At 39.9% G+C, this 26,477-nt stretch overlaps 1 protein-coding gene across 3 annotated transcripts in view; it reads right to left on the bottom strand.

Moving 5' to 3' along the window:
• Positions 1-8,273: 8,273 nt before the first annotated feature.
• Positions 8,274-26,477, bottom strand: part of FAM3C (FAM3 metabolism regulating signaling molecule C) — a 45,813-nt gene continuing 27,609 nt past the window's right edge. For all 3 annotated transcript variants that reach the window (XM_054988418.1, XM_054988421.1, XM_054988419.1), the window contains exons 2-10: positions 26,401-26,459; positions 25,334-25,438; positions 24,731-24,760; positions 22,358-22,481; positions 15,303-15,361; positions 13,983-14,033; positions 13,296-13,380; positions 11,023-11,149; positions 8,274-8,828 (exon numbers count right to left, since the gene is read on the bottom strand). In XM_054988418.1, the coding sequence (XP_054844393.1) occupies positions 8,739-8,828; positions 11,023-11,149; positions 13,296-13,380; positions 13,983-14,033; positions 15,303-15,361; positions 22,358-22,481; positions 24,731-24,760; positions 25,334-25,438; positions 26,401-26,413 (684 nt within the window). In that variant the 5' untranslated portion in view covers positions 26,414-26,459 and the 3' untranslated portion in view covers positions 8,274-8,738. The remainder of the gene's footprint in view (positions 8,829-11,022; positions 11,150-13,295; positions 13,381-13,982; positions 14,034-15,302; positions 15,362-22,357; positions 22,482-24,730; positions 24,761-25,333; positions 25,439-26,400; positions 26,460-26,477) is intronic.

The following is a 26,477-nucleotide window of genomic DNA, read 5'->3' on the forward strand; positions in this document are numbered from 1 at the left end:
AACCTTTTGCCTCTGAAACCAAAGTGGGGGAAAGCCCTACCTGGTAGCATTTTTAGTGTTGTGCTAAGGCTCATATCCTCCTAGAATTGTCCAAGTCCAGAAGTTTGGGTTCTTACTGAAAGGGCAACTTGGAATAAGTAGCAGCCCTGCTCAAAAGTAGCAGAAAGAAAAGCAGTGGAGACTTGCCTCCCTTAAAAGTATTTGCATAGCTGGATGTTAATAGGTGAGTGACATGGTCTTTGGTTGGTGTAGATTTTGATCTTTTTGATCACTCATGTCAAGATGGACCCAGTAATACCTCTTTTTATCTTCAAAGAATATACACAGTGGTCAAGGAACAAATGACTAACATCCAGAGCCCAAATAATGCTACTGTGGGGCCGATATGTGCACTTTGCCTCACCTAAGAATTTTTATATTGTGATACGGTGATTATTTTAGGAACAGGAGCTTGTTTTCAGGTGAGTTTGATTGCCACCACCTTCAGCTACCATGACTGAGCTTGACAATATTCTTGAAGGGAATACGAGGTAACTTAAAGCAAGATGGCCAGCTTCTTCAGCCTGGTGTTGGAATCCTCTTTGGCCAAGCTATTTTGATAGCCTCTCTCCATCACCATCCTCTGCAAATTGGCTGGGGAGCTTTGGCTCTATCTGAAAATGTTGCAGTCCCACGTAGTCAGGATTGCAGGCTGCTACAGCCTTGGTTCGTAGGGATCACTGGAAGAACTGGAGAAATGACACACTACCAATGCAACCAATCATTCAGCAGACAGAACGGGCTCCAGTCTGAGATGCTCAGCAACGGGAATGAGTAACACTCAACTAAGCAGCTCCAAACATGGCAGAAAGGTTCAACTGGAGGATTGAAACTTGGTGTTGTGATCTAGTTGTGTTTTTCACTTACTCCTTCTGAAGTATTCTCAAAAAGGAGAAAGCATGAGATGGAGCATCCCTGTTGGATTTCAGGGGAAATCACCTGAAACCATCTCCTTTTTACTGTTGGCGCAGACCTTCATCTGTTCTCCGAAAGAGCTCAGTTTATCCTCGCAACAGCGATGTGAGGGAGGTTAGGCCAGGAGAGAGTAACTGGCCAAAAAGTTACCTAGAAAATGTTACAACAGAGTAAGGATTTGAGGATGGGTCCCTAAGCTAGTGCTTAGTACTCTAAGCACTAGCCCTTTCTTTTTTTCCAGAGCAATGGCTTCCTTTATAGAATATTTCAGGTATACAGTAAGGCCTGAAATAGTCCATTCATTTGTTGCCAACACTGTCATCATAACTCAGGTAACCTCCTCAAGATGGATGCAGGCATTGTGGTTCTCAAATCATATATGTAGAGCTACCCACTTAAAAGCCTCATCCGGAAAGTGGGATCAAATTGACTAAGAGCAGTGGGCAATAATTGATACTTTCTCCCAGTTTTATTTAACTACTTAATACTTGTATTCTTCCAGCTTATTGGGGTCAAATGTCCTGTGGTTTTTCTTTCCCCTTCTATATTTCTGTTTCTCTTTTTGGTAAATTGCAGCACACACTTTGACAGTATTGAGGGGTGGTCATTTTTCTTTGTTACCAAAATGAAATAATAATAAATGTTCCCCCAGCCACAGCTGGTAATGTTTATTGCAACACTCAAGAATTTTTTTTTCTATGACTAATTTTGGGCTCTATACAGACCCTCTTCCCCCATTTAATAAAGTATTTTTTTTTGGTTCGGGCAAGGATTTGATTTCTCTGTGGTATGATAATAAGAAAAAATTTATTGTGTCCATGTCCATTTTGAATTTTTTCTCCTACCACTCGAGGAAGCTAAGTGGACAACTCAGCATATATAATAAGCTTTTTCTCTGAAGTGTTCCAAGGATTTGATTTCATCAATCTGGTCTTCTTTTACTAATGATTGCCAAGTACAGCCAATTACATTTAACAGTTTAATATTTGTAGAGCGTATTTTGTTCATCTGCTCGCTCAAAGTAAAACTTCATATGGGAGCTTTGCTCCTTGGTAGATATATTAATATTAGCAAAAATAGGCCTTACAAATTGAGGACTTCCACAGCAGAATAAGAAAACATCTCTTTGTATGATACTATTTTAAGACACATGAAAAGAAATGCTTTGCTTTTGCTTTCTTGTATGAACACAATTTTCAAAAGACTGTTCCTTTTGAAGAATAGTCTAAAGCAGGAGTTCTCAGATTTCTACTCCTCGCTCCCCCTGATTGTGATATAAATAATTTTGGACCCCTTAGTCCTCCTTTCCTCCGTCATCAGTACCTGCTGAATGGAGGCCTCCATCCTCTTGCGTTCTCAAAACCATAGAGTGAGACAGGCTCCAATGAGGTATTCGATAAAAGCAAACTTTAGGAAAAAGATGGCCTACAAAGTCAGGACTCAGAGGGCTGGCTGGTCTCAACTCAAAAGGGGTCACGACTCAAACGTTTTGATCAAAATGGTGTTGAGAATGATGTAAGCCACTTTGGGTCCCTATTGGCGGAGTAAAAAATGAAGTAAATAACTCGCTCCTTGATCGAAAAGGGTCTTTATGCCAGAGGCAACAAGAAACTTTCTTCTAATACCTTGTAGTTAGAGGCTGATTGAATAGGAGCAGGAAAAGATTTGGAACAATATTTGGAGCTGCATTATCAAAAAAGACAATCAAACCCTGAAATTCCTGTATTCAGTTGAAAACTGCTGTTTGCTCTTACTGCCTGTGGATGGAGAATGGCATGTCTGTAGGCTGGAATCCTTTGCACTGGAAAACAGAGTGAAAGCGGAGCCGTTTTCACACGTCTTTAAAACGGCGCTATTTTAAAGACGTATGAAAATGGCCCTGATTCAGTTTTATAGCGGAAGTATTTATGATGATTGTTTTAGGACTGTATCTTGTAGGTGCCACTCGGGCAATTAGCTCCTAGGTCTGAACTCCAAGATCCTAGAAACCAGTCAGCATCTTTTTCTGGCTAGTATTCTGAGATCTGGAAGTTGGGGGGTGGTGCTGTCCAAGACCCTGTCATTCAAAATAGGAGCAAGTTGATTCCATTCCCTTCTTCTGAGGAGAATACATTGAGAAAATGGAAAGCTTCATTTTGACAGGGTTGCAAATTTTGCCATGAACACAGTCACCCGTCAAACTTTACCTTGCTCATCTCTTGCAGTCAGATGGGACATGGACACCCGATTCAATTGGCTCAATAAACATCATTGAAATTCTTGTCAGACAGCTTTGAAACATGTTAGCATTCTCTGGGGGAGAGTCTTCATTCTATCCTTTCCAATATCTAGTATTGATTGGATATTGATATCCATTACTGGATATCAATGTAAGCGCTATGCTAATTACTAGTTGAGAATGCAGTGCCTGTTATTGTACCCTGATCATCCTTACTTTGTTGAGGCAATTTGGCTGCAACTGGAAGAGTCCAGTTTTGTACACACTACAGATTGTGGATGTACAGGGGACTGGTGCATCACAATGAGTTTTTAAAACTCAAGATGCAGCCTGTGACTAGTTTTTCTCAAAGCAAGATAAAAAGTTCTCTGTAGATACAGATTTATCACGTCCCTTGGTTGTCATCAGTTGTATATGAAGCTATGACTTCTGCAGCTATGACTTCTCCCTTTGCATGCTTACTCAGAAATAAATCCCACAGTGTTCAATGGAATTTACTCCTAAGTAAGGGGGTACTGAATTGCAGCTTTAAGATTTTTCTAAAAATTTGCAGATTAGTATTTTACATCTAAAAGATTGAATGCATTGTAATTATTTTTTGAACGAAAGCTTCTGAAGCTTTAAAGAAAAGCAGCTATGTTTAAGCATAAGAGACTTTATTTTGGTAAGACCAAAATTTGTATTTTATAAGTATTTAAGTTATGCACCTCACCTTCAGAGTTCGAAAGCACATATGCCAAGTGGTCAGACAAATAAGATACTGATTTTTCATGGCCTTAATTATAAGCAAATGTGGTTAGGATAATACTTTTTGGTATCTGCATGTTAATCTTTCTTACGAGGAAGGCAGCTTTTAGCTGATTTTTTTAATAGTTGGCAGAAGTTTCCGAGACGATGCTTTCAGCCAGTATCAAAACTGTTACTGAAATGGCTAATGAGACTGTGCTTTGAGGACAGAAGCTTTGTTGCTTGCAAGGACTTGCCCACTCACTTCAGTGGATGGGCACTCTATGACAGTGAATGGCGCAGGTCTTGAAGGCAAGCAAGGCCTATTATTCATGTGTTGGGCTGCTGCTAGAACTGGCCAGAGAGCAACTGTTATTTTGGAAGCTCTCCATTTACACTGAATTTTTGCAAACGGTTCTCAGGTTACCTGGCCCAAAAGGCTTTTTTCCAGAAGCTAAAAGGCTTGTGTTTAAAGAGAGTATGGGCTGAGTATGGGGCATTCATCAAAAGACTGCTTTATAGTGTGTCCTATAGGGTCTTGTCCCCCCACCAAATGGCTTGATATTTCACCAGTCTTTTGAAACTGTGTTAGGTATATTTGCAATCTTACATTCCATGGATACAGTAAAATAATCACTTGGTTGTGTTGCTTGCAGTCTTGATGAGTATCTCCCAGACCCAACTTTTACTACATATTTGAGGATTGTTTGAATCAAATAAGCTTAGATGTCCTACAAAAGCGGGGGGAGAACCCCAGGGATAAGGCCCCGCATTCAGCTCCATCTGCAGATAGCAGATAATTCCTTGACAACGTCCCAATATGGAAGATGTGTGCTTTCTTTAGATAACCTGCTTGGGCTATCTGCATCTTGCTAAGATTCCCATAAAATGTAACTCTAAAGGGTGCTGCATTACAATTCCTTCTTCTTAAAATGTTGTTTAAGTTTCCATAAGTTAAATGTTTTCATGTCTATTGTTGATAAAAATTGTTATTTATTGTTACATATGCATAAATGTCCTAGAATCAAAACTGAAATACAAAATCAAAATAATGTACTAAAAGGCAATACAGAATAAGAGTGTTTATTTCATAAGGAATTTTGGTATTCTGAACCTGGTTCATGGTCAGCCGTCTTGCCAGCAGTCTATTAATGGTGGCTTAAGGTTCTTTGCCTGTTCCATTGTGGGTGACTTTTAATCTGTTTGATGTGTCTACTATACAAAGAGGCACATCCAGTTTTAGAGTTGGATGCAATAAACCTGAATAAGTTCATGAAGAACAGATTTCTCCCCGTCCCACTCTATTCCCAAAGGTCTTCTGCCTCCCCTCCACACCCCCAAACAGCTTTTGGGAAGCATAAGAGGGAAGGTGGAATCCATCCCATTCATGGTTCATATCCTACTCTTACTCTCCAAAATGCCACACCAGTAAAAAGCAGATCAATAATTTGGTTTTTATTAGAGTTGAAACAGACCCTCATCAGGATGTGGAACATTCCTTCGTCCAAGAATGACAGGAACACTGTTCAAAGCAAACACTGCCAAAAATCATGTCAGAGAAGAGGCACATCTCCAGTTATGTGTAGTTGAAGGGCCAAACTAGATGCCATGGTCAGTCCACCATGTATTTATTCACATCTGCCATTCACAGTGAGATGTAAAGCAAGGGGGCTTTTTCATGAAAGAGATCAGAAGAGGAGTTACACCCTGCCTGTTTAACAGCTCATTATGGTCCACAGGTTTAAGTAATTCTCTGTCCGCAGGGTTTAGATACCCTCAGTCCTGCACTCTACTTTCTAATTTTGTTTTCCTCCCACCTCCTGTGTCCATTGCATAAACACCTGGAAGGGCATGGAAAGTTAAAATTTGGCCCTCTGCCTAATGCAACAACTAGGGGGTCAAACTAAATGAAACACTGGACATAGGTTCATTCCAGTGGCCATTGATGCACTTAAACCTAGGAATTGTAGTTTTCAAAGACAGGGCTGCGTGGGCTCTGCTGCTTGCCTGCCTCCCTGTGTGTGGCTGCATGTCTGCACTCCTTGAGGGGATGAAGGCAGGCGGCCCCAGAAGCGCAGCCACCACTTCACTGACAGCTGGTGGGGGGGGGCGGGGGAGAGGAAGCCAGGTGGGCATGAGATGGGAGGGCTGTGAGGGAATACCTCCCACTCCCCCAGGGAGCCTGTGCGGCTCTGCCTTTGAAAACTACAGTTCCCAGGTAAAGGTGCATCACTGGCCCCTGGAATGAATTTGTGCCTGGCATCTCTCATTTAGGTTGACCCTAGGCTATCTCCCCAAACGACAAATCCTATTTTTCATTCAGGAACTAAAAGTCTTTGGAATATAAGGAACATTGATAAGACTGTTATAACCCAAACGAACCAAAACGAACCACTTATCGCAAACAGCAAAAACAATTTTTAAAAATAATACTTGTTACACTGGAAAAGATTATTTAAAATCATGTGATCCCTCAAACGATCTTTCTGGACATTGATGGGGCCCTCCTTTGCAAAAAAAGTCGTTATATTGGCATTTGCTGCTTTAGTGAATAATGTTATTTTAGGCTTGAACTGGGCTATTCTGGGGCTAGTTTAGTCAGATTTGTGGCCTATTCCTTCTAGTTAGATACATACACCAGGATTTTTATGCTTCCTAGTAAAATGGGGACATGCTGACAATCTTTTTCACATATTGCAGAGGCTCCAAGGAGCTGGAGCCATTCATGACTCACTGATTATATAAAGTAAAAAACTTTTTTTTTAGATTTTTAAAAACTTTATTTGATGAAAAATATATACATGGAAATGTGATTTTATTTCTTCTGAACAAGGACTATGAACAAGAACTAAGAATCTAAATGGTGTATTTTACAAATAACTGGTTGACTGTATAATGTGTATTTATTGCTGTTCTACAATAGCTAGGGGAAAAAATGATACAAACAAGTTAAAATAGAAAAGCAGTTCAGATTCCAGTCAGTGACTCTTGGCATAGGGAGGTGAATTGTTTCCTCAATTTCATTATTCCCAGTATTGCTTTAACATCTTTAGTGCAAACAATTTTTTAATTAGTCCAAAAGCAATTGTCAATTCCTGTTACTAACACAAACTCGGTGTGTGTGTGTGGCTATCCATATCACCCAATAGAATGCAGTCTGGATAGCAAGAGTATGCAGAATTATAACTCGATCCCCTACAGCAAACACACCAAACTGTATCACTCTTTGCTTAAAAAGTTACACAATCTCTATTATTTAAAACCAATACAATTATTATGCTTCCACAAGAATTTGCTATTGATCCCTACAACTGTGAACATGTCCCTTTAAGAGCATCTCTACAGAGGCATATGTAGGTTGTCTCAAGGTTCCGGTTCAACACTTCAGTGATAAACAACAAATACAAGGTTTAGTACGGGGAGGGGGGCAAAGACCCAAAGAAGCCGATTTCCTTTCAACTTTAGGACAACATGGCATGGGAGGCTTTTCACAATTTTACAAGAAATTTCCGGAGGTGCTGAATGCTTTCTGAAGATGGGGAGTGGGGGAAATCGCACTTCCTGCATCCACCGTATCAGATTTACGGGTATTGGGAAACGTGCCACTGTTTCTGATAGTGTGGAAGGACCTCATTTGCACACAGAATAGGTGAATGTGCAGATATCAAATATGGTGTGTATAAGAATGAATGAATACCTGTAAAAAAAACCCAGTGAAAATGGCCCCTAAAAAGCCTACTTGTTAAGAGAGATTATTTTAGCAGCATGTTCACCATTATAGGAGAGTGGATGTTATACTCCAGGTGATTTCCCTCCAGTATGAAACCTCTTCTTGAATTTATAGCAGTACATCAAGGTAGTAGTGAGGCTCTTCAAACTTGAATGATGCGTGCTGAGTTAATTAGCTTATTGGGTAACATGCTATTTTTTCCTTTCTAAATAATACACCCGCTGCCAAAAACTGGATTCCTCCCTGACTCCAAATAACATCTAAATCAGCTTCAGTGGTTGGCAGATCAGAGTTTTTTTTTTTTTTTTAAATTCTAGCTGAAATAACCCTATTATGCAGCTCTACTAGAAGTTTGCATTACTAAACAGACAAAATAGATGGTCTAACAGCAGACGCAGGCACAAAAGTTTTCCGTATAAAGGATTTAACTGTGCTTCTTACATTTCTGTATCCAACACTCAACATTCACTTATCCGTAAGCTTGGAGGCAGATGACATAAGGCTGTTTGAACCAACCCTACAGGAGAATGTTGCTCTCAAAGAGTCAGATAATAAAATATACACTTTCTGCTAAAAAAAAATCTACATATCACACTAAAGATATGCATTCATAGCAATGTCCTTGTTTGAGCAAAGTACAGCCTATTTCAGAATCAGTTCAGCTATTTATTAGGTACCAGTAGTACTAAAAGACATACCAAAAGTAACCTGAACATTGTGCTTTTAGGGGGGAAATGCATTAGAAACAATTGTTTCATTTATCTGGGGCCTATTTACAAAAAACCGAAGTTCTCTGTTTGAACAATAAATAAGCCAGATATTCAAGCTCTCAAAGCTCATGCACACTCAAAGGTGGAAACATGCTTGGAAATTATTTACAGAGGGCACCCTCCACTGGGACATTTTCCTACACAAGTCCCCTTTAGATGAATGGGAGTCCTTCACCGTGTTCTTGTGTGACTCCCTTTCATTTCTACAGCGCCTGTGCAAGGTACCATTTCCGGAAGGATTCTGCCTGCAGACAGTGTTCGCTCTCCAACACCCAACAGCGACAGAAAGTGCATTTTTCTCCCAACATTCTGTTGTGTATGTGTTGTTTTTACGATTCCTTCAGTCTTGCTTCTGTGGGATGCATCCCTCCATCTCTACGACTTCTGGCCACCCTTCATATTTGTTTGTGTCTTTGTTGTTTTTAATATGCTGTAAACATACAAATTTTAATGTTAAAATGAAGCGGCTTACTCTAGTGCATTAGCAGTCATCTTTGAGGGAAAGTTTAGTCAATTAAACAATGGTAGAAGTATTTCTACTTCAGTGGCTAGTCACATGAAACGGGTTCCAGAGAGTTACCACTGGGGTGACTAGTGCGCATAAATCATCCCTGGAATTTGTATCAATGTGTAGGAAATGTGCCAAAAGCAACTGAAACGTGCACAAATTCAACCATGAGTCAACCTGGCCAGACAAATCCATAAAGCTACACTACCAGGATAGGCATTAACCGTAGGAAAAGTTGTGGAATTTCTGTCCTGACGTTCAAGGGCTTAAAGACACTTTTGTTACAGTGGTGAATTCCCTTATCATTTGTATTGCATTATTTATTTAGGGAGAGCCAGTGTAGTGTAGTTGTAGAATTTTGGACTAGGATCTGGGAGACCGAGGTTTGAATCCTGACTCTTATCATGGACACTTGCTGCGTAACATTGGGCCAAGTCACACAGACTAAAGTCTAACCTGCCTCACAGGGTTGTTGTGAGGATAAATGGAGGAAAAGAGAATTATTTAAGCTACTTGGGGGTCCCCACTGGGGAGAAAGGTGGGGTGTAAGTGAAATGAATAAACAATAAATAAAGCTGAAGAAGGAATATATCTTCACACTACACTGCGTTTTGTGTGATGGCTGGTGTTGAACAGCAGCAAGCAGCCAGCCTGAATGAGTAATGGAAGTCACATGGTAGCAAGTTGCCCAGTTGCCCCAATGAGTCCTCCCACTAAGGCCAAAACAGCCTGAAAATGGTGTCTGGCCCCTGCCCCTTCCTGACAGAAGCCAAGGCTTGAATACTGGCAATACTATTGTGGTTGCCTAGCAACAATTATTGAGGCATTTGTTTCTTAAAGTAAAGGTGCTACTTTTTTAATGGGGGGATTAACCCCTCCTCCCCATGTATTTTTTTAGGTTTCAGATTCGGTTTCAGGTTTGTAGAAAGATCTAACTGGTCTGTTCCTAGCCCTACTCACCAGTTTTAAAAATCCACAAATGAGGTCCATGTTGAGAACTAGATATATTTATATCTATTAATACATATTTATAAATTTATTTATTTAAAATCCTTTTATGCCACTTCTCCACCACAAGAGGATCCCCAAGGTGGTGAACCGTTTGAACATGAAAACATTTAAACTAATATATAAAAATTGAATTAAAATGAAGTGATCATCATATGAGAGCCTTTTCAAATGATTCATGATAGCCACATGAAAATGGTGCTGAAGAGTCACCATTGGGGTGACCTTTTCATGCCCCAAAAGCACGAGAACCTGTCCCAAAGGGGAAAAAGTCTAAATAAATGTTTGACTAGTACAAAACAAATTGTTTGGTTCTACAGAGCTTTTTCAAAAAATCAAAAGGGACTAATACATTTCTAAAATATCATATATAGCTCTTGCAGGTAATGAGACCAGAAGTCCAAAGGGATCCTTTTTACCTACCACAATGGTGTAAATGTGCTGAAAAGCATTTTTTAAAATAGTGTCACTTGCATGCTACATCTGGTATGTTCCTTCTGTACTAACTCCTGGCTGAGAGCAATTTGGCATTGAGCTATTAGGACAGATTCCAAGGGTGTCGAAAAGCACATTTATTTTATTTTAAAGAACTTATATATTTTGTCTTTTTGTCTTTTACACACAAAGCAGTGTATTCATCTTTTAAAAGTTTAAGAACCAAACACTAACACTTTAATTGACTAATGTAGAAGAGCTGAAGGTGGAGTCTTTGGAAGCTTAATGAAATGGCAGTAAAAACTCAAGTTTCTTGCTCTGTGTTCATACTTTATATGAAAAGGAAATTAAGATACAAGTCTAAATTAACACAGATTTTTACAGCAGTAGCTGTAAAGTAATCTACTTACATTGCCGCAGTGTGGTCATACATTTTAAAAGATGGAAAATAGCCAGTGCTTGATTTTCTGAACCTGTTAAACAATATGGCTCCAACCCAGCAAACCAAAACAGTGAGAGCAACAGGAATGTTCCATTACCTTCCCTGAAATCTATTTCCTTTCCACACTGAGCAACGCAAATGCAAAATGCTCGCCGTCTCCTGGATTACGGGTGCAGTCTGCTATTAAGTCAGGTATAAATCATGCCTCCAAATGTTATCTCGAGAACAAACCTGTTCAAATGGACTTTTGGTCTTGATTCCTTTCCCACCACAGAAGACCCAATTGTCTCTAAAGCCAAGGTTTGTGATAGATGTGCTTCCCAGTTCAGCAATCAGTTTCCGTGCCTCTTCGTTAAGCCTTGAACAAAAAGCAATTAGTTTACTGTGCAGTAAATTCAAAGAAACATTCTGGTTCATATACAGTTCCAGTTCTGGTCCTCTTTGGGTAAACAGTACAGATTGCAGAACCGGCATGTCTCATGTCAGTTCTTTAGGAGAACACATGAACTCGTCCAAACGAGAAGAGAGAACTAAATTTTATCATGTTCACCCAACCCATTATCCTTGTCTCTTTGTTCCCCGCTTCCCTTTTTGCCCCCTCCCTCCTCCAGTACTAGTCAAAGTTTTGACCTCTTTCCTAAGTAATGTTTATACCATATACATTCAGATATACCAGGCAAAGCAGTCGCTAAATTTACCTTGCCTGAAGAAACACCAAACCTTGATAAACAAGGTCAAAGTCCTGCTACGTCAGAGCATTTGTGACTCCGTTATTCAATGTTATATCAGAGCAACACTATACAAACTTATCTACGAATCCTGCTAAATATTCTGTTACTATTGACCCTTCTCTATGAAACTAGGAGGGTTTTAGAAAATTGAGGGATCAAGATCCAAAGGGATACTTTGAGGATTGGGGGAAATTGAGAAAATATTTAGAGAAAAAATGGGATGTTAAAGGACAATTATGGTATTTTGAAAGTTATTAAATAAAATAAGATATAGTTTAGATCTTTACCAGTAATAAAAAAAATGTGACAACTAGGATTTAGAAATAAGGTTAGAAAACGGGGGGTTGGAATGCTGTTGGAAGTCAACAAAGAAAAGGGGGAGGGGAGGGGGTGGGAAGCATATAACCATGGGAAACGAAGGAAAATGTAACTGTTATAATCTTAATTGTATATTAACCCATCCAATAAAAATGTATTTTAAAAAAAAAGAAACTAGGAGGGTTTGTATGGGTTCTGCCCCTCTTTACACCTTCTCTAGCCCCAAACTGAGACGAGACTAATGGAGGCAGCAAAGAGCTCTCAGATCCTAAGCATTGCTGAGATAGAAGGGAAAATGTGCACCAGACCTCTACCTTTGCCTCTCTTGAAAAAGATCTTATTTACAGCCTTTATTGCTGCTCTTCCCTAACTGCGCCTTGCCAGTCTGTACAGAATCACAGAATCATAGAGTTGGAAGGGATCTCTAGGGTCATCTAGTCCAACCCCCTGCACAATGCAGGAAATTCACAACTATCTCTCCTCCAACACCCCCACTGACCCCTGCTCCATACCCAGAAGATGGCAAAACACCTCCAGGATCCCTAGCCAAACTGGCCTGTGTAAAATTGCTGCCTGACCCCAAGGTGGCGATCAACATTTCCCTGGACATGTAAGAAGGGCCATGAGAACTAAGCACTGATGTAACCCTTCCTGCCCTCCCTCTCATGATCTGCCTAGGTTCACAGAATCAGCCTTGCTGTCAGATGGCCATCTAGCCAAAGAAGGAGAGCCCACCACCTCCCAAGGAAGCCTGTTTCCACTGAGGGACCGCTCTGTCAGGAAGTAGTAGGTTTTTACTTTCCTGAAGGATGGCTCACAGAAGCTCAAAGCATATCACTTCATTCGTGGTGCCCCACGAATCTTAAAACAAAGCAGACTGCTACCTCCAGAAAAGCATGACTGGTTGAGGAGGAGGAGTGCCGGTATTTTGACACTTGTCCTGTTCACAAGTCACAGTGAGCACATGTACAATCCCTGTACAATGTAACTAGAGTTTACTTCATATGTTTGTTATGTAATTCTCATGTTACATTAAATGCATGTAAAACTCAACATGTTATTGAAACTGCACATTTATCCAAGTACTTGTCCCTGGTTTCATTTGTAAAATGAACGTGCATTGGCTCTTTCTTACAAACAGATGTACGCATGTACAGGCAGGATGTATGTGTGTTCACTATAATTGTGAACAAAGTTACAGTAACAGTAGGACAAGGGAATATACTGTGGCCCTGAGGGGAGAAGAACTGAAAAACAAGAGAATGGGAGAAGGGGGTCCTTAGGAAAGCATGGACTTATCTACACCTCTCGTTTTGGGAAACATAGTTTAGGATTATATAGGATCTTCCATGATGGATGTATTTCCCCTTTCTCATCTCCTGAAACACCCAGAAACGTGCTGTATAGAAACAAGAATTATGAAAGCATTATGGAGAGAAACTGCTACCGACTTACTTTGTGGCACCATCGTCATAAGTTGCCATTAAGACAATCGTTCCATCTGGAATGGTCTTTATAAATTCAATAAGTGGAGCTACATCTAAACAACACAGAAGCGTATTATAGTGCAACATTCTCAAATTCACACGTACTACAATTTAACTACACACAGCTTCTTGATAACACCACAAGGAACTTTGTAAAAGCACTCTATATGTGTAACAGCTGAGTGACAAGGATTTAACCTGAAATGATTTCATTTCCAATAATTCGCCTTGAAATTTACTTTATTAAATTTAATAAATATTGTTCAAATCAGGGATGTGCAATTCAGGTTCGATAATCCCTTAAAATTACCAAATTCCACCTGATTCGGTGAAATTCGGTATTACTGAACCCAAAAGGGAATAACCAATCAGATTCAGTATTCCCGAACTGAAGTTTACCAAATTAATTCGGTTTAATTCAATAAACTTCGGTAGCCGCAGCTGGGCTACTCTGTTGCTGTTTCTTTGCTAAGGAACAGCAAAGAAACACTATTTCCTGCCCTTTTTCAAAAGCTAAATAATGAGACAAGATAACAGGTGGATTTCAATTATTTCATTCAGCTCAAGTTTCAGTGCAAGTGCATGTAAATCAATGATGGACAAAAACACTTTAGTTCTTATTGCGCACCAATGAATAATGTATTTCTGCACTTACCACCACCCCACATATCATAGAACTTTGTGTCCATTTCTTCACCTGTTTTGCCTAGCCAAAGGAAAATGCATAATTGAAGTCGTTTAGCTCCATAAACATTAAAAAATTACACCAGATACAGTGGACAAGGTATGCTTGCATGGATATTACTAGAGGCCTCTTCATTGTTATGCTTGTGCTATACAATGTGGCCCACCAGATGCCATAGTGTGGATGTATGCCAGTGCACAGGCCGCCCCTTTTCTTTGGGCTTTGTTCAGCTCCTCTGAACACCAGGTCAAGGCCTGTAACTGGGCTGGATGCAAGAATGATAAACAGAGCTCCACTCACAGAATGTATCTTCCCTGTCATTCCCTGTCCTCTGCAGTTCACCATATAAACATGACAAGCTTCTCTTAACAGTCCAGAGAACGCTATAGAATGTAGCTTGGGAGGGTGGAGGTAGTACAGGAAATGTCAAAAATATGCACCACCGTGACACCCCATCTCATGAGTGGAAGTACCTTCTCCACTCACATCACCTTTGAAGCCAACTATTTTAAAGCTAATATTAAATTCTCGGAAATTTTCAGGAAAATTCTAACTCCCACTCAAACAATGCTTTCCTTCACAAAAACTCCCTTACAAACTGGTTTGTTATAGTACTGGCACAGGCGTGAAATGTAAAAACAGTATTACTGCCTGTAACTGGTCTGCTCTTTCAGTAACAAAAAGTTAGTTGACACAGTATTAAACTTTCAAGGATGACCTGGGCGAGGACTATCACATTGAACACGCCACGGAACTAATTTCAATATACACCACAAGTCAGGGATGGATATTCAGGCATAGAAGGGGAAGCTCTTTAGAATATAATTGGTATTTTGTTTAAAAATAAAGACTGAATGACTCAAGTACCCTTACAATCTTACCCCAAACATTATGCAACTAAGTAAAATAAAGGGACTACCACTTCAGAACTAGAAGCCCAAGATGTTTCATTTCTTTTCACTTTGATGAACAAGCATAGCATGGTCTTTTTTTTTTAAAGAGGAAACTGGAATGTATAGCTATATGAGTTTTGGGTTGATAGCCCCTCCCACCTTCGAACCTGGATATAAGAGCTGATAAATCTTCATTCTTATTTGTATCTGACAAAGTGAGCTTTGACACATGAAAAGTTATAACCGAAGAAAATGTTGTTGGTCTTTAAGGTGCTACTGGACTCGAATTTTGTTCTATAAGAATACTTGGTTCAGTAAAACCAAATACGATCTTACCTCTTCTCTTCACCAACATTCAATTTTTATTTTCACACATCTAGAATTCAAAGTCACTTACCATTTACCAAAGCTATGTTGATGCCTCTCCCAACATTGTTTTTAACTCCACTCATTAACCTGGAAGACACCACAAAGAATTACAGCAAGTTTATTCTCCTCCTTTTTTCCCCCCTCGCCCCAAAATTCTCTAGTATCTCTGTCTTGGTGACCTCAATTCATAGCTGACATATGGCAAGAGGCCAACAGGTTGTTTGCCACCGTCTGCCTCTGTAACCTTCGTCTTCTTTGGAGGTCTCCCATCCAACTACTAAGGCCAACCCTGCATAGCTTCCAAGTTCTGACGAGATCGGGCTTGCCTGGGCTACCTAGGTCACGGTTCCTTTCTTTGGCCTCTCCTTATTTCCTTAAGTGACACTTGCACATGCAGCAGTGTGGAGGCATGTGGCAGTGAACAAAATGAGGTTCCCTGAGAGCCAAACTACAAGTGATGCCTGACACTAGTTGGACACTTGTCAGCTTCCCTCAAGTTTTGATGGGAAATGTAGGTGTCCTGGTCTTGCAGCTTGGTTCTCCGACTGCGGCCCAATGGACTTTTCAACTGTCACTTGTCCAACATTCCGCCAAGCTGCCTACAAGTGACAATTGAAAAGTCCATTGGACAGCAGTCAGAGAGCCAAGCTGCAAGACCAGGACGCCAACATTTCCCATCAAAACTTGAGGGAAGCTGACAAGTGTCCAACTAGTGTCAGGCGTCACTTGTAGTTTGGCTCTTAGTCAGATTTTGACTCTGACCTAGTGAGCCCCCCCACACACACACACAATTGAGTCCTACAAGTTGATCCAGTTGCTCTCCCAGTACAGAGTTTTAAGTCTCTCACAAGAATCCACCTGATTAATTAAACAGGTCTAGGCCTCCTTCCTGGAGAAGGAGAGAAGTTCAATCACTATTATAAAAGATATAGCAGTTTATTTGCCACAATATTTCAGCTCAACACCATGCTTTCCTAACCATGCATCTCTTCTGGTGTTCCCACTCGTCTGACTGCATCTTAATTTTACGTTCTTTGCATAGTAATGTCACATTCCTAACTGCATATGGCTGACAGCTGCTCTTTGCAAAAACTGAATGGATGTTCATGGAAAGCAAGGTGGGAATACACAAGCTGCCTTCACATCTTAATCGGCACATGTCCCACATGCAAAATTTCCACCGGACATTAAAGGGACAAATGCAGGCACTCTTGCTTCCAGCGAGTGACACTTCCTTTACAGTTTAAAGCTCCTCTTTGAGCTTGTTTTAGTCTGGAAGACTGTCAACTTGGAGCAGAAATCTGGCAATGACTGTTTTTAAAATGAAATGTAACAAACTCAGGAACAGAAAAGCAGTGCTATTTTCAAGGAGGACATGGCAACTTTCTTAACAAGTTCGTTATTGTGTTGCAACTTTGTCCAAGTTTTGGGGAGTCTGGAGTGGTACAGCAGGGCAGTTTTGAAAGTGAGCCGTTTCCATCTCTTCTTTTCTGAGGTTTTTGTTAGGGTAATGTGGCGCACTGGCCACAAGGGGACAGCAGCACACCAGTCTGGCATTCTTGTCCAAATTTTGGTCAATGGTCTTAGAAGAACAGTTCTTGTCAAGATTGGAGCGACATTACATTCTCAGAAATGTGAGGCAAGTCGTTGAGTAAGATTAACATATTGATATGCTGAAATTTTCATTCCAATGTATCCTAGATTTAACATTAGAGTCACTTAATTGTAGCTAGTTAGTGGCACATTGTTTCTTTTGTAACTTTCCTTCCCACTATACTCTGTTAAGGTAACAAGAATTTCTCTGTAATTGTTTTCAGGTCTGAATAAAAACGAACATAAAATGAACACTAAAAAAGTAGATTTTATGAGGACTCTGTCAAGCAAGGTCATTTTTAAACCCAGACTGCACCTGAGTGTCACATTTAAAGAATATTTTTGATATGAATACCCATTACATACACCTGAGCTGCCGAATCGCAGTTCTGCTTCTGAAAGCTTCGCTGATGTAATCTAATCTTGTGAACTGCAAAGCCTGCAAGAACCTGAAACCTTTGAACTAACTGTTCAGTTGACAGATAAAATGCAAATGTCATTCACATAGATCAAGGTGACTAAGCTTTAAGCTTCTAGAACTTTCAACAAAAGTAGCTGGTGAAAAATGCGGTAGGGGTGCAGCATGGATAGTCTACTATATTTGGACACCTCCCTCAACCTTGTATGCATCTTAACTTGTTTCAATAGATTTAGTCTCATTCTTAGATCCCTTCTACACATGCACCGCAGTTTTTATTTACTTTATTTATAGTCTGCCTCTCTAATGGATACTCAAGCTAGATTACACAATTTAAGTCAATTCTTATTAGGTATCTCATTCTACTGACTGCACCGTAACAGGACTAGGATTACGGAAATCTGCAACAAATAATAAGTATTACAGTATGGTAAAAAAATTGCAGAAAATATACTGAAGTGGTACTGTCTGAAACGTCAGATGACTGATTAGAGTGTTCAAAGTTCCCCTACATTAAAAAAAAATTCTATAAGTGAAAAACAAGCCATGCATGCAAACAGCTAGGCTCTTCCGTCTGATATGTTCATTTTTAATTTTCTGGATTTATTTGTTTAGAAAATGTATACATCACCTCTTTATAGACCTGCCTGAGGTGGCTTACAACTAAAACAACAATGCAAAGCCATTAAAAACAAAAAACCATTAAAACAAATCAGTAAAAACATAAGATGTCATTAAAACAAACAAAGCAGTAAAAACAAACCAAGGCCGCATCATGCCATAAAACACACATTGATCAGCCTAAAATGAGGAAGATGCACTGATTCTTGATCCAGAAGCATATCATAAAAAATTTAACTCCATTAAAACCTGAGTAAAAAGGGATGTTTTGGCCTGGCACCTAAAGGAGAAGGGAGCATTATATGAGGCTGCATTAAAGATGTGTGACTCCACCCCCGACCCCCGCAACAAACCTGATGTAGTATATCCCATTCTATCACCTCAGGATTCTACTTCCTCCTTTTACTATGTAAGTAAACCAGACCTCAGACCTTGAAACTGGCTAACAGTAAAGAAAGTTTAAGCAGAGAAAGGTTACAATACCTTTAGGTATTATTAGGTATGAAAAATCAAGAATCTCATCAAATTTCCTTACATGCCACAAATCACATTACAAAATAATTTAAAGGAAGAAGCAGCTTGCTTGCTTCCTAGATCGTACTTATGAAAGACCTTCCACTGTACAAACCCACTTCGCTTTTACTCAATCCTAAACATATGGGCACCTTTACAATAAAACGAGAACTGTGGGTTATGCCTCATGTATTCTCACCGAGACATTCACACTCTGCTTGCTTAAGGAGGAGAAGGGCAATTCCACCCAATTCACCCCCTTCCTCCCTCTGAGCCACACGGCATTTGGCTTTGGGTGGAGATAGGAGGCCACTGGGGAGGGAGGCAACGGTGGGGAATAGCCACTTCTGCACACTTCTTCCATTTGTGGAAGTTTGGCTCCAACCCATGGACATTGGCCAATATGGAAGTTCTGTCTCTCAAGTGGTTAATCTGTTGTGGTAGCAAACAGAATGGCAGTATGTAAGACAAAGCAGGGAAGGGGATAAAAAACGGAAAGGTCTGACAAGAATGATAATGCTGTAATTTAAAAAAACCTCCAAATCAGAAACATACAAATCAACAAGTGACTAACATGCATGAATGACATGGCCCTCAGAAGTGCCACCACATGTTAAAGTTTTCCTAAATAGTTGAATAGTCAAGGGTGGGGTTTGGGGGTGATAACTAACTACAATTTCTGTCTGCTTTAATACTCCTCCTTTCCTTTTTGTTTGTCTACTTCTATTGGCTTTGTAACATCCACTGCTGAAATTTTAATGTGCTGGTTTCTGTTTTCATTACTGTGTGCATTGAGTGTACTGTGCCTTTATCACAGTGTGCCGTCGCCTTGAGAACCGAGATGGGAAGTAAGTCTGTCAGACGAATGCGCACAGCAGTACAGAAGCCCACACAAGCAGCAGATTGTATATTTAGTTTCTGTAACAAATCCAGCCATACATCTTTTTTGAAATCTGTGTTTCTGTTAAGTTTGTACAGAGGACTAAAATATACATATCCCCTTTGAACCTGACACAGGATTTGACTTCAATAGATTCCGAAGGGCATAACTCTGTTTTGGATTGCACTGTTAGTTGACTAATATAACCTTAGTTTCAATGAATGGATTTTTATACCAACTTATATAACTCACCGGGGCAAAAAAGAGTCATTGCCCAATAAAGAATGAAGTCACCAAGCAAAGAATTTATAAAGCGTCATTTTACTGATTTCAAAGATACCAGCCTCTCTTGCTCTTTCCAAATTTAGGTATGAACATAATCTGTGCTCTTAACCCCAAAAGGGTGAAGCGGCAATGAGTTGTTTTCTCATTGCCGCTTCACTCTTTTGGGGTTAAGAGCACAGATTACGTTCATATCTAAATTTGGAAAGAGCAAGAGAGGCTGGCATCTTTGGCTGCAAATGCTTCTAATCTTACAAAGTCACGTTAATTAGTAGTAGAATCTAATCCATTACTCAATATCCGCTGTGCAGTTAAACATTCCAGTTTGGCATGCTTATAATGTACTCTCAGTAACAGCTTATCTATTGTCTTTGAGCTAAGGTGCAGAGAGGCCTACTGAACATCACTGAAGGGTAATATAGTCTCACGATAAGGGAAATGATAACATTGAAAAGGCACACCAGAACTGCTTGTTCCTTTATACAGCTTATCCCTTTACACAAAAATGGAGGTAGTCCACTGGAAACGAAAAATGCCGAACTCAAGGCATCCCAAACCCCAGAAAATATAGAGTGGTTTACAGATCCTTTCCCTGCACTTGGCAGGGAAAGTACGTAACTGCTTAAGGCTGGATCGGATAATAGGAAGCACCCTAGTGCACGGTTTGCATGTAGGAAGTGCCAGATTTAATACCCAGCATCTCCAGTCACAGGCTTGCAGGGCTGGGAAATGCCTCTGGGCTTATTTATACACCGCAGTGGACACAAATCCCCCAACATGGCTCACAACTAGATGTGCACAGGGGGCCTCACCTTTACAAAGTGCTCTGCCACTTTGTGCAGCTCTGAGCACTGCAAGGGGAAATGGCGGTGTGGGGCTGGGGCTGTTCGCTCCTTCCTCAGGCTCCATGTGTCCGTTGTAATGCATAGCTTGAAGAGCTCACATCTGGGCTTTTAGAAAACTGGTTTCCTTTCACTCCAGTGGGTAACTAGGAGCTAAACTACAAGAGACGAATTACACGCGGACGCTCACATGAAGGGAGTCTCAATGTTAACCAGGAAGCTGCGTTTTAAAAGAGTTCGGAAGGCTCTGTCAACTTGCCATCTCTACAGAGCAGCAAAGATTGCTCCTCAGGTTTATTTCCTCTTTGCCTCCTAGAAGGGAAGGTGAAACTGACAGAGCCTTCGGGAGGTGAAGAGGAAATAAATAAACCCTCTGAGAAGCAATCTTTGCTGGCTCTGTAGAGAGGGAAAATTGCAGAGCCTTCCGATCTCTTGTAAAACTTCGCTTCCTGGCTAACATTGCAACTCCCTTCACATGCGCGTCCTCGTGTAATTCGTCTCTTGTAGCTTAGCTCTTACATGGCAATAAAACTAAGGTAGTACGTGGCAAAAGAACAAAGGTCACACACACTGAAGAACTATCATACATTTTTTTCATACAAAGGGGAGGGGGTCGACTGATAGACTTTCCAGCACTGAAAGTATTTAAGAGTAAGGTAGTCCCTCACCTCCTATATGGAGCTGAAGTGTGGGGTTGGAAGGAAGATATTCTAACCAGTCTTGAAGTAATCCAAAATCAATTTTTGAGACGGATTTTGGCTTTACCCAAAGGCACTCCTGCTGCCCTGATGAGGGCCGAAACAGGACTCCCCTCCCTTGCAGTTTTAAAATACTTGAAAAGTATCAAATCTTCCAGTTCTGACTCCCTAAGCTGCCAATCAGTAAATTTTTTACTATCTAAAGACCCCACACACCCTGTCTTTCTATCCACCATTTGCCGAAGGTATACCATCCCGGATGACCTTTTAGGGGTCTCAGCCAACAACCTCCCACTTAAGGAGTGGATCTACAAGTCAGATGCAGGGATGGATCGGCTATCAGTATTAAAATCTAAGGCAGCTCCTTGGTATAAACTAATCAAATTTGATCACTTAAGATCTCCCTACCTAGCCATAGATGCATCTGACGAAGAGAACTGTGATTCTCGAAAGCTTATGCTACAATAAAGTTGGTTAGTCTTAAAGGTGCTACTGGACTCTTTTTGATTTTCCTACCTAGCCAGTATTTCTCATTATAACCTCAGAGTCTCTTTCGCTGCTCTGCGCTTTCAGATGATGCAAGCAGCTCTCTTGGCAGGGCGTTATTCTCACATCCCTATGGAACACCGCAGCTGCATTTGTGGATTATCTACAGTGGAGAACTTTTCCCACTACCTACTTTATTGTCCATTATATAGTGTACCCTGAGCTAAGTTTTTGGCCAGAATCCTATCAGTCACAAACACATATTCTGAAATCGAGAAGATTGTGTTTTTGTTATCTGATAACACTGATAACCATGCGTCGTACAGAGTCTGTCAGTTTGCACTTGCAGCCAAAAAGATAAGATCTAAGGTGGTATTGAATGAGGCTGTTTCGTGATTCCTGGGCAAGTGTGGTATACTGTACTGTTTTAATTTTAATTAACCTTTTCAAACTGTGATACTGGATTTAACTGTTTATTAGTTGATGTTTGGAAAATTTGTGATGGTCTATGGCTATAGACAATAAACTCTTTGGTACTTGGAACTGAAGGACTATACTGAAGAACATCACACCTCATTTGAAAACATATTTAATAGATCTACCAAAAATAAACCATTGGCAGTTTTCATTTTTAGGGTATACTAAGAGCAAGGTAAATCCCTTACTCATTTTAATCCCTTCCAAGATGATACAATAATTCTTTCACACATTTTTTACAACAATAATAGAACAGAAATTGCTTGTACGTACACATTATCTTCTAAGCAAATTTTAGGTCCAACGACGTTGGCTGCTCCACTTGCCATTTTGAAAGCAAAATGCTTCTCTGGACAAGCTTTTGAAGTTCCACATTTATATCTTGGGGGTTTTGTAGCTTTGGGAGGGGAAAAACAGTTTCATTTTTTAAAATGTGTGTATATGTTTTTAAAAGCCCATCTTATTATCTTTATTGTACAAAAAAAATTGAAGGGAAGAAAAAAGGCCTTATATTTTTTATTATTTAAAATTTTTAAAGCCACCTTTCCACCCAATTTAGTGCCCCAAAGGCAACAAACAAAAACATTAAAATACATATAGGTAAATATAAAGTAATTAAAAACAAAACACACAGATAGATGAACAGGACAGAGGGTTAATGATAATCAGCAAGGGAAAGCCAGAAAAAAAGAGAAAAGTCTTCACTTGTTGATGGAAGAGGACAAACATATGTCCCTGGGGAGGGAATTCCATAGTCTTGGTGCCACAACCAAGAAGGCCATTTCTCAAGTTGCCACACTTTAAGCCTCAAGTGGCAGAGGGCTTGATGCTGGGCCGCCAAAGATGATCATAATGGTTTAGTAGGCTCATATGGAAGTAAGGTATGTTGACCCCAAGCCATTTGGGCGTTAAAGGTCAATACAGTACCTTGAATTGGGCCTGGAAGCAAAGTGGGAGCCAGTCAGGTTAGCATTCTGCACTCAATTGTAGCTTCCAGACAGATTAGCATACCCTCACCCTCTTTCTTTCACAAGACAAAAACTCAGACAGTGGCCTTCTTCCTACTGCACAATAGCATTGTTACTGCAAACACTGCTCATTCCTCCACAGATTTTTTAAAATTAAATTTATTCCACTAAAAACACACACAATGACAATCTTACAGAGCATATTACCATACTACCTTATACAATTCTTATTTGTTAAATTAGTAAAATTTAATTAAAATAGCAATGATTATGAAAGGAATATGGAGAGACTTTGTTCTTTAAAAGTTTTTCCAATACCAGAAACAGCTTATTCAGGAAATTTGACTCTGACATAAGGGGTCATATGAGTATCCAGTTTGGTGTGAGAGACAGTTTGGTGTGGTGGTTAAAAGTGCGGGACGCTAATCTGGAGAACCAGGTTTGATTCCCCACTCCTCCACTTGAAGCCAGCCAGCTGACCTTGGGTCAGTCACAGCTTCTAGGAGTGATTGTTGTGGGGATAATAATAACATACTTTGTAAACCGCTGTGAGTGGGCATTAAGTTGTCCTGAAGGGCAGTATATAAATCAAATGTTGTTGTTGTTATTATTGTTATTATTATCTCAGTTCTCCATAGATGACAGGAACCCATGTCACAGGCTACAGGCTAAGAGCCCTTCAGCTAGCACTACGAGAGCACTCAATTCATGAGGTGAGTTATGGGACTGGCACCTCCTCATTCTTGGTGCAAATACCAGCTCTATGGAATGCTCTTTCTGACCCATCTGTTAGTCTCCTTCCAGAAAAGGCTGTCCTTTTTAAAACAGGTAGGAATTAATCTGTCTTATATCACCGTGTTTACGAGGTAGTTTTTCTTAACTGATTGTTTAGTTCTATTTGTTTGTTGCTGGCTGGTGAGGCCTTTGTAAGCTGCTTTGAGCCACCATGGTCAGTGGAAAAGGGCAAACATTTCCATTAATAAATAATTAAACTATAATGAGTAAAAGTCAGCAGAGCCACAAATCTAATCAACACTCAGAGAACAGTTATAGAGAAGGGAGAAAATTATATCAAATCATCAACAGCAAAAATTGGAACCTTTTCACCTGGCACCTAAAATGACAGAAGTTATACAATGTATGAGTGGCTCTTGGGTTGGAGTTCAAGAAACAAGACACCACAGCAGTTCCTGTCTAGAGGCCACTTTCAAGTAACCAAAATAATATTTTTCCTCATCTTTGGGTCAAAGGGGAGGAGGGAGATTTAGTGGGTGCCCCATGAAAATTATGTGGCCCACCCAGGGCTTTTTTTTCTGGGAAAAGAGGTGGTGGAACTCAAGACCACACAATGACGTCACTTTGGGTCAGCTGGAACAAGGGGGTAGTTTTTAAAGTTTAAATTGCCCTCGGCAAAAATGGTCACATGGCCAGTGGCCCCGCTACCCTGATCTCCAGACAGAGGGGAGTTTCAATTGCCCTCCACGCAAGTGGAGCAGAGGGCAATCTAAACTCCCCTCTGTCTGGAGATCAGGGGGCAGGGCCACTGGCCATGTGACCATTTTCAAGAGGTGCTGGAACTCCGTTCCACAGTGTTCCTGCTGAAAAAAAGCCCTGGGCCCACTTCTAATTTATAAAATCAAATATATAACACAAGTAAAATCCGGCCCCAAATACTTACAGCGTGCAGGTGGGTCAAGTGGTGATCTTGCTACAAGAGAGAACATTTTTTTAAAGGTTAAAAATAATCACAGCATACTCTAAACCAAGTTTATAGGTTTATAAAATGTATTGAAGACTATCCCTCAAAGAAAACGCACAAGTATTGAATTTGCTGAAATAAACAAGCTTTGAAATGGATTCCTACGGAAGCCATAATTTTGTGGTTCGCTTTTGCTGGTGGCATGATGAGCTAGTGTTTTTGCTGGATGGGATAACTGGCTTAGTTTTCATATTATAAAATATGTTTTCGTGTGTGGATCATTAAGGAATGAGTCACTTTTGTCCTCTATAAATATTTCAGTGTAGGTTTTATTGGCTATAAATAAATACCTCTTCAAAATTAAATATGAATCAAACATTAGCTGCAAACAAAATAAAATGATGTACTGTACTGCAAGCAGGGCTTTCATAAACTGACCATGCTTGTTTTGACAACTCATATGGGAAAAAAACTGGTGGTCAGGAGACAAGTGACCTCCAAATCACAAATATATGTAAATCAACTAAAGATCAATATTCTCGCTGCAATTATGAAGAACACAACTGAAGACGGTCAACTTACCGAACAGATTTCCTAGGCTGGCATCCATTTTTATTTCAAATACTTGAGATATGACATAAAATGTCAGCAGAAACACTGCTACTGCTACCACCAATTTTGCAGCTCCTAGTTCAAAAGCAGAACATAACAGTTTCTCATTGTCTGTTTCAAGTTTTATACAGCGCAAAAAACCAAACTCTTTCCAAGTCTAGTTTCTACCCAACTTTTAGATATTGACATGTATATTTAACATGTACATCAATTTAATTGTAGGAAAAAATCTGGTTGAAAATAGGCTGTCATTGCACACTACATAAAATGCCTTCTGCTGAAAAGTTTTTTTTTTGGTTCAACTTTAGAAACGCTAGCTCAGTAACTGCAATGGATTTGGGGTGGGGGGGAGGTTTGGACAGTAAATGCTGAGTAAGTTAAAAAAGAATGACTAAATTCTCTCATTTTCTTCACAGTTCTAAAATACAAAAAATATGTTTCTAATTATATACTATGCAGAGGAGTTAGAAGCGAGCTACATCTCAAACCACACAAAATTTAAGCTACAGTTCTTGGATTTAAGAAAATATAGTATTTATCATTTACTGATTTAAGACCATATACATGTCATTGCTAAGTGATTTAGAATATTTATTTAAAAACTTTATATGCTGCCTCTCTAGATTCATGCACAAGGGAGTTAACAAAAAGAGTAAAACAATAAATACAAATTAAAAATGTAAAAATAATCATTTAAATTAAACATGCAGTGATAAAGGCATCTATCTGCCTGAAAAAAAAACCAAAATGCAAAGAAAACCAGCAGTAGAAAACAATCTTAAGATTATAAAAAGGAAGCCATAAAATATCAAAGATTGGAAAAGCGAACACATCAAATAGGAGCTGATTGTTTTGAACAGATGGTATATAAATTCTGCAAATAAATAAACCCAAACATCTCAGATGAACCAGACTGTGAAACGCAGAACACGCCTGAGACAAAAGGCGGAGATGAAACCTCTTTGCGGGGCATAGCTTGCTATTTAAAGACCAGCAAGCTACTTATTTCACCACATAATGAAAAATGGGCTGGTTACCTGCTATTCTCATGGTTACTCCTCCTTCGTTACTGACACAATTGCATTTAACCAGCTACCTGAGGGAGAGAAAAAGT

Source organism: Eublepharis macularius, chromosome 9 (assembly GCF_028583425.1).
Source record: "Eublepharis macularius isolate TG4126 chromosome 9, MPM_Emac_v1.0, whole genome shotgun sequence".
Lineage (NCBI taxonomy): Eukaryota > Metazoa > Chordata > Lepidosauria > Squamata > Eublepharidae > Eublepharis > Eublepharis macularius.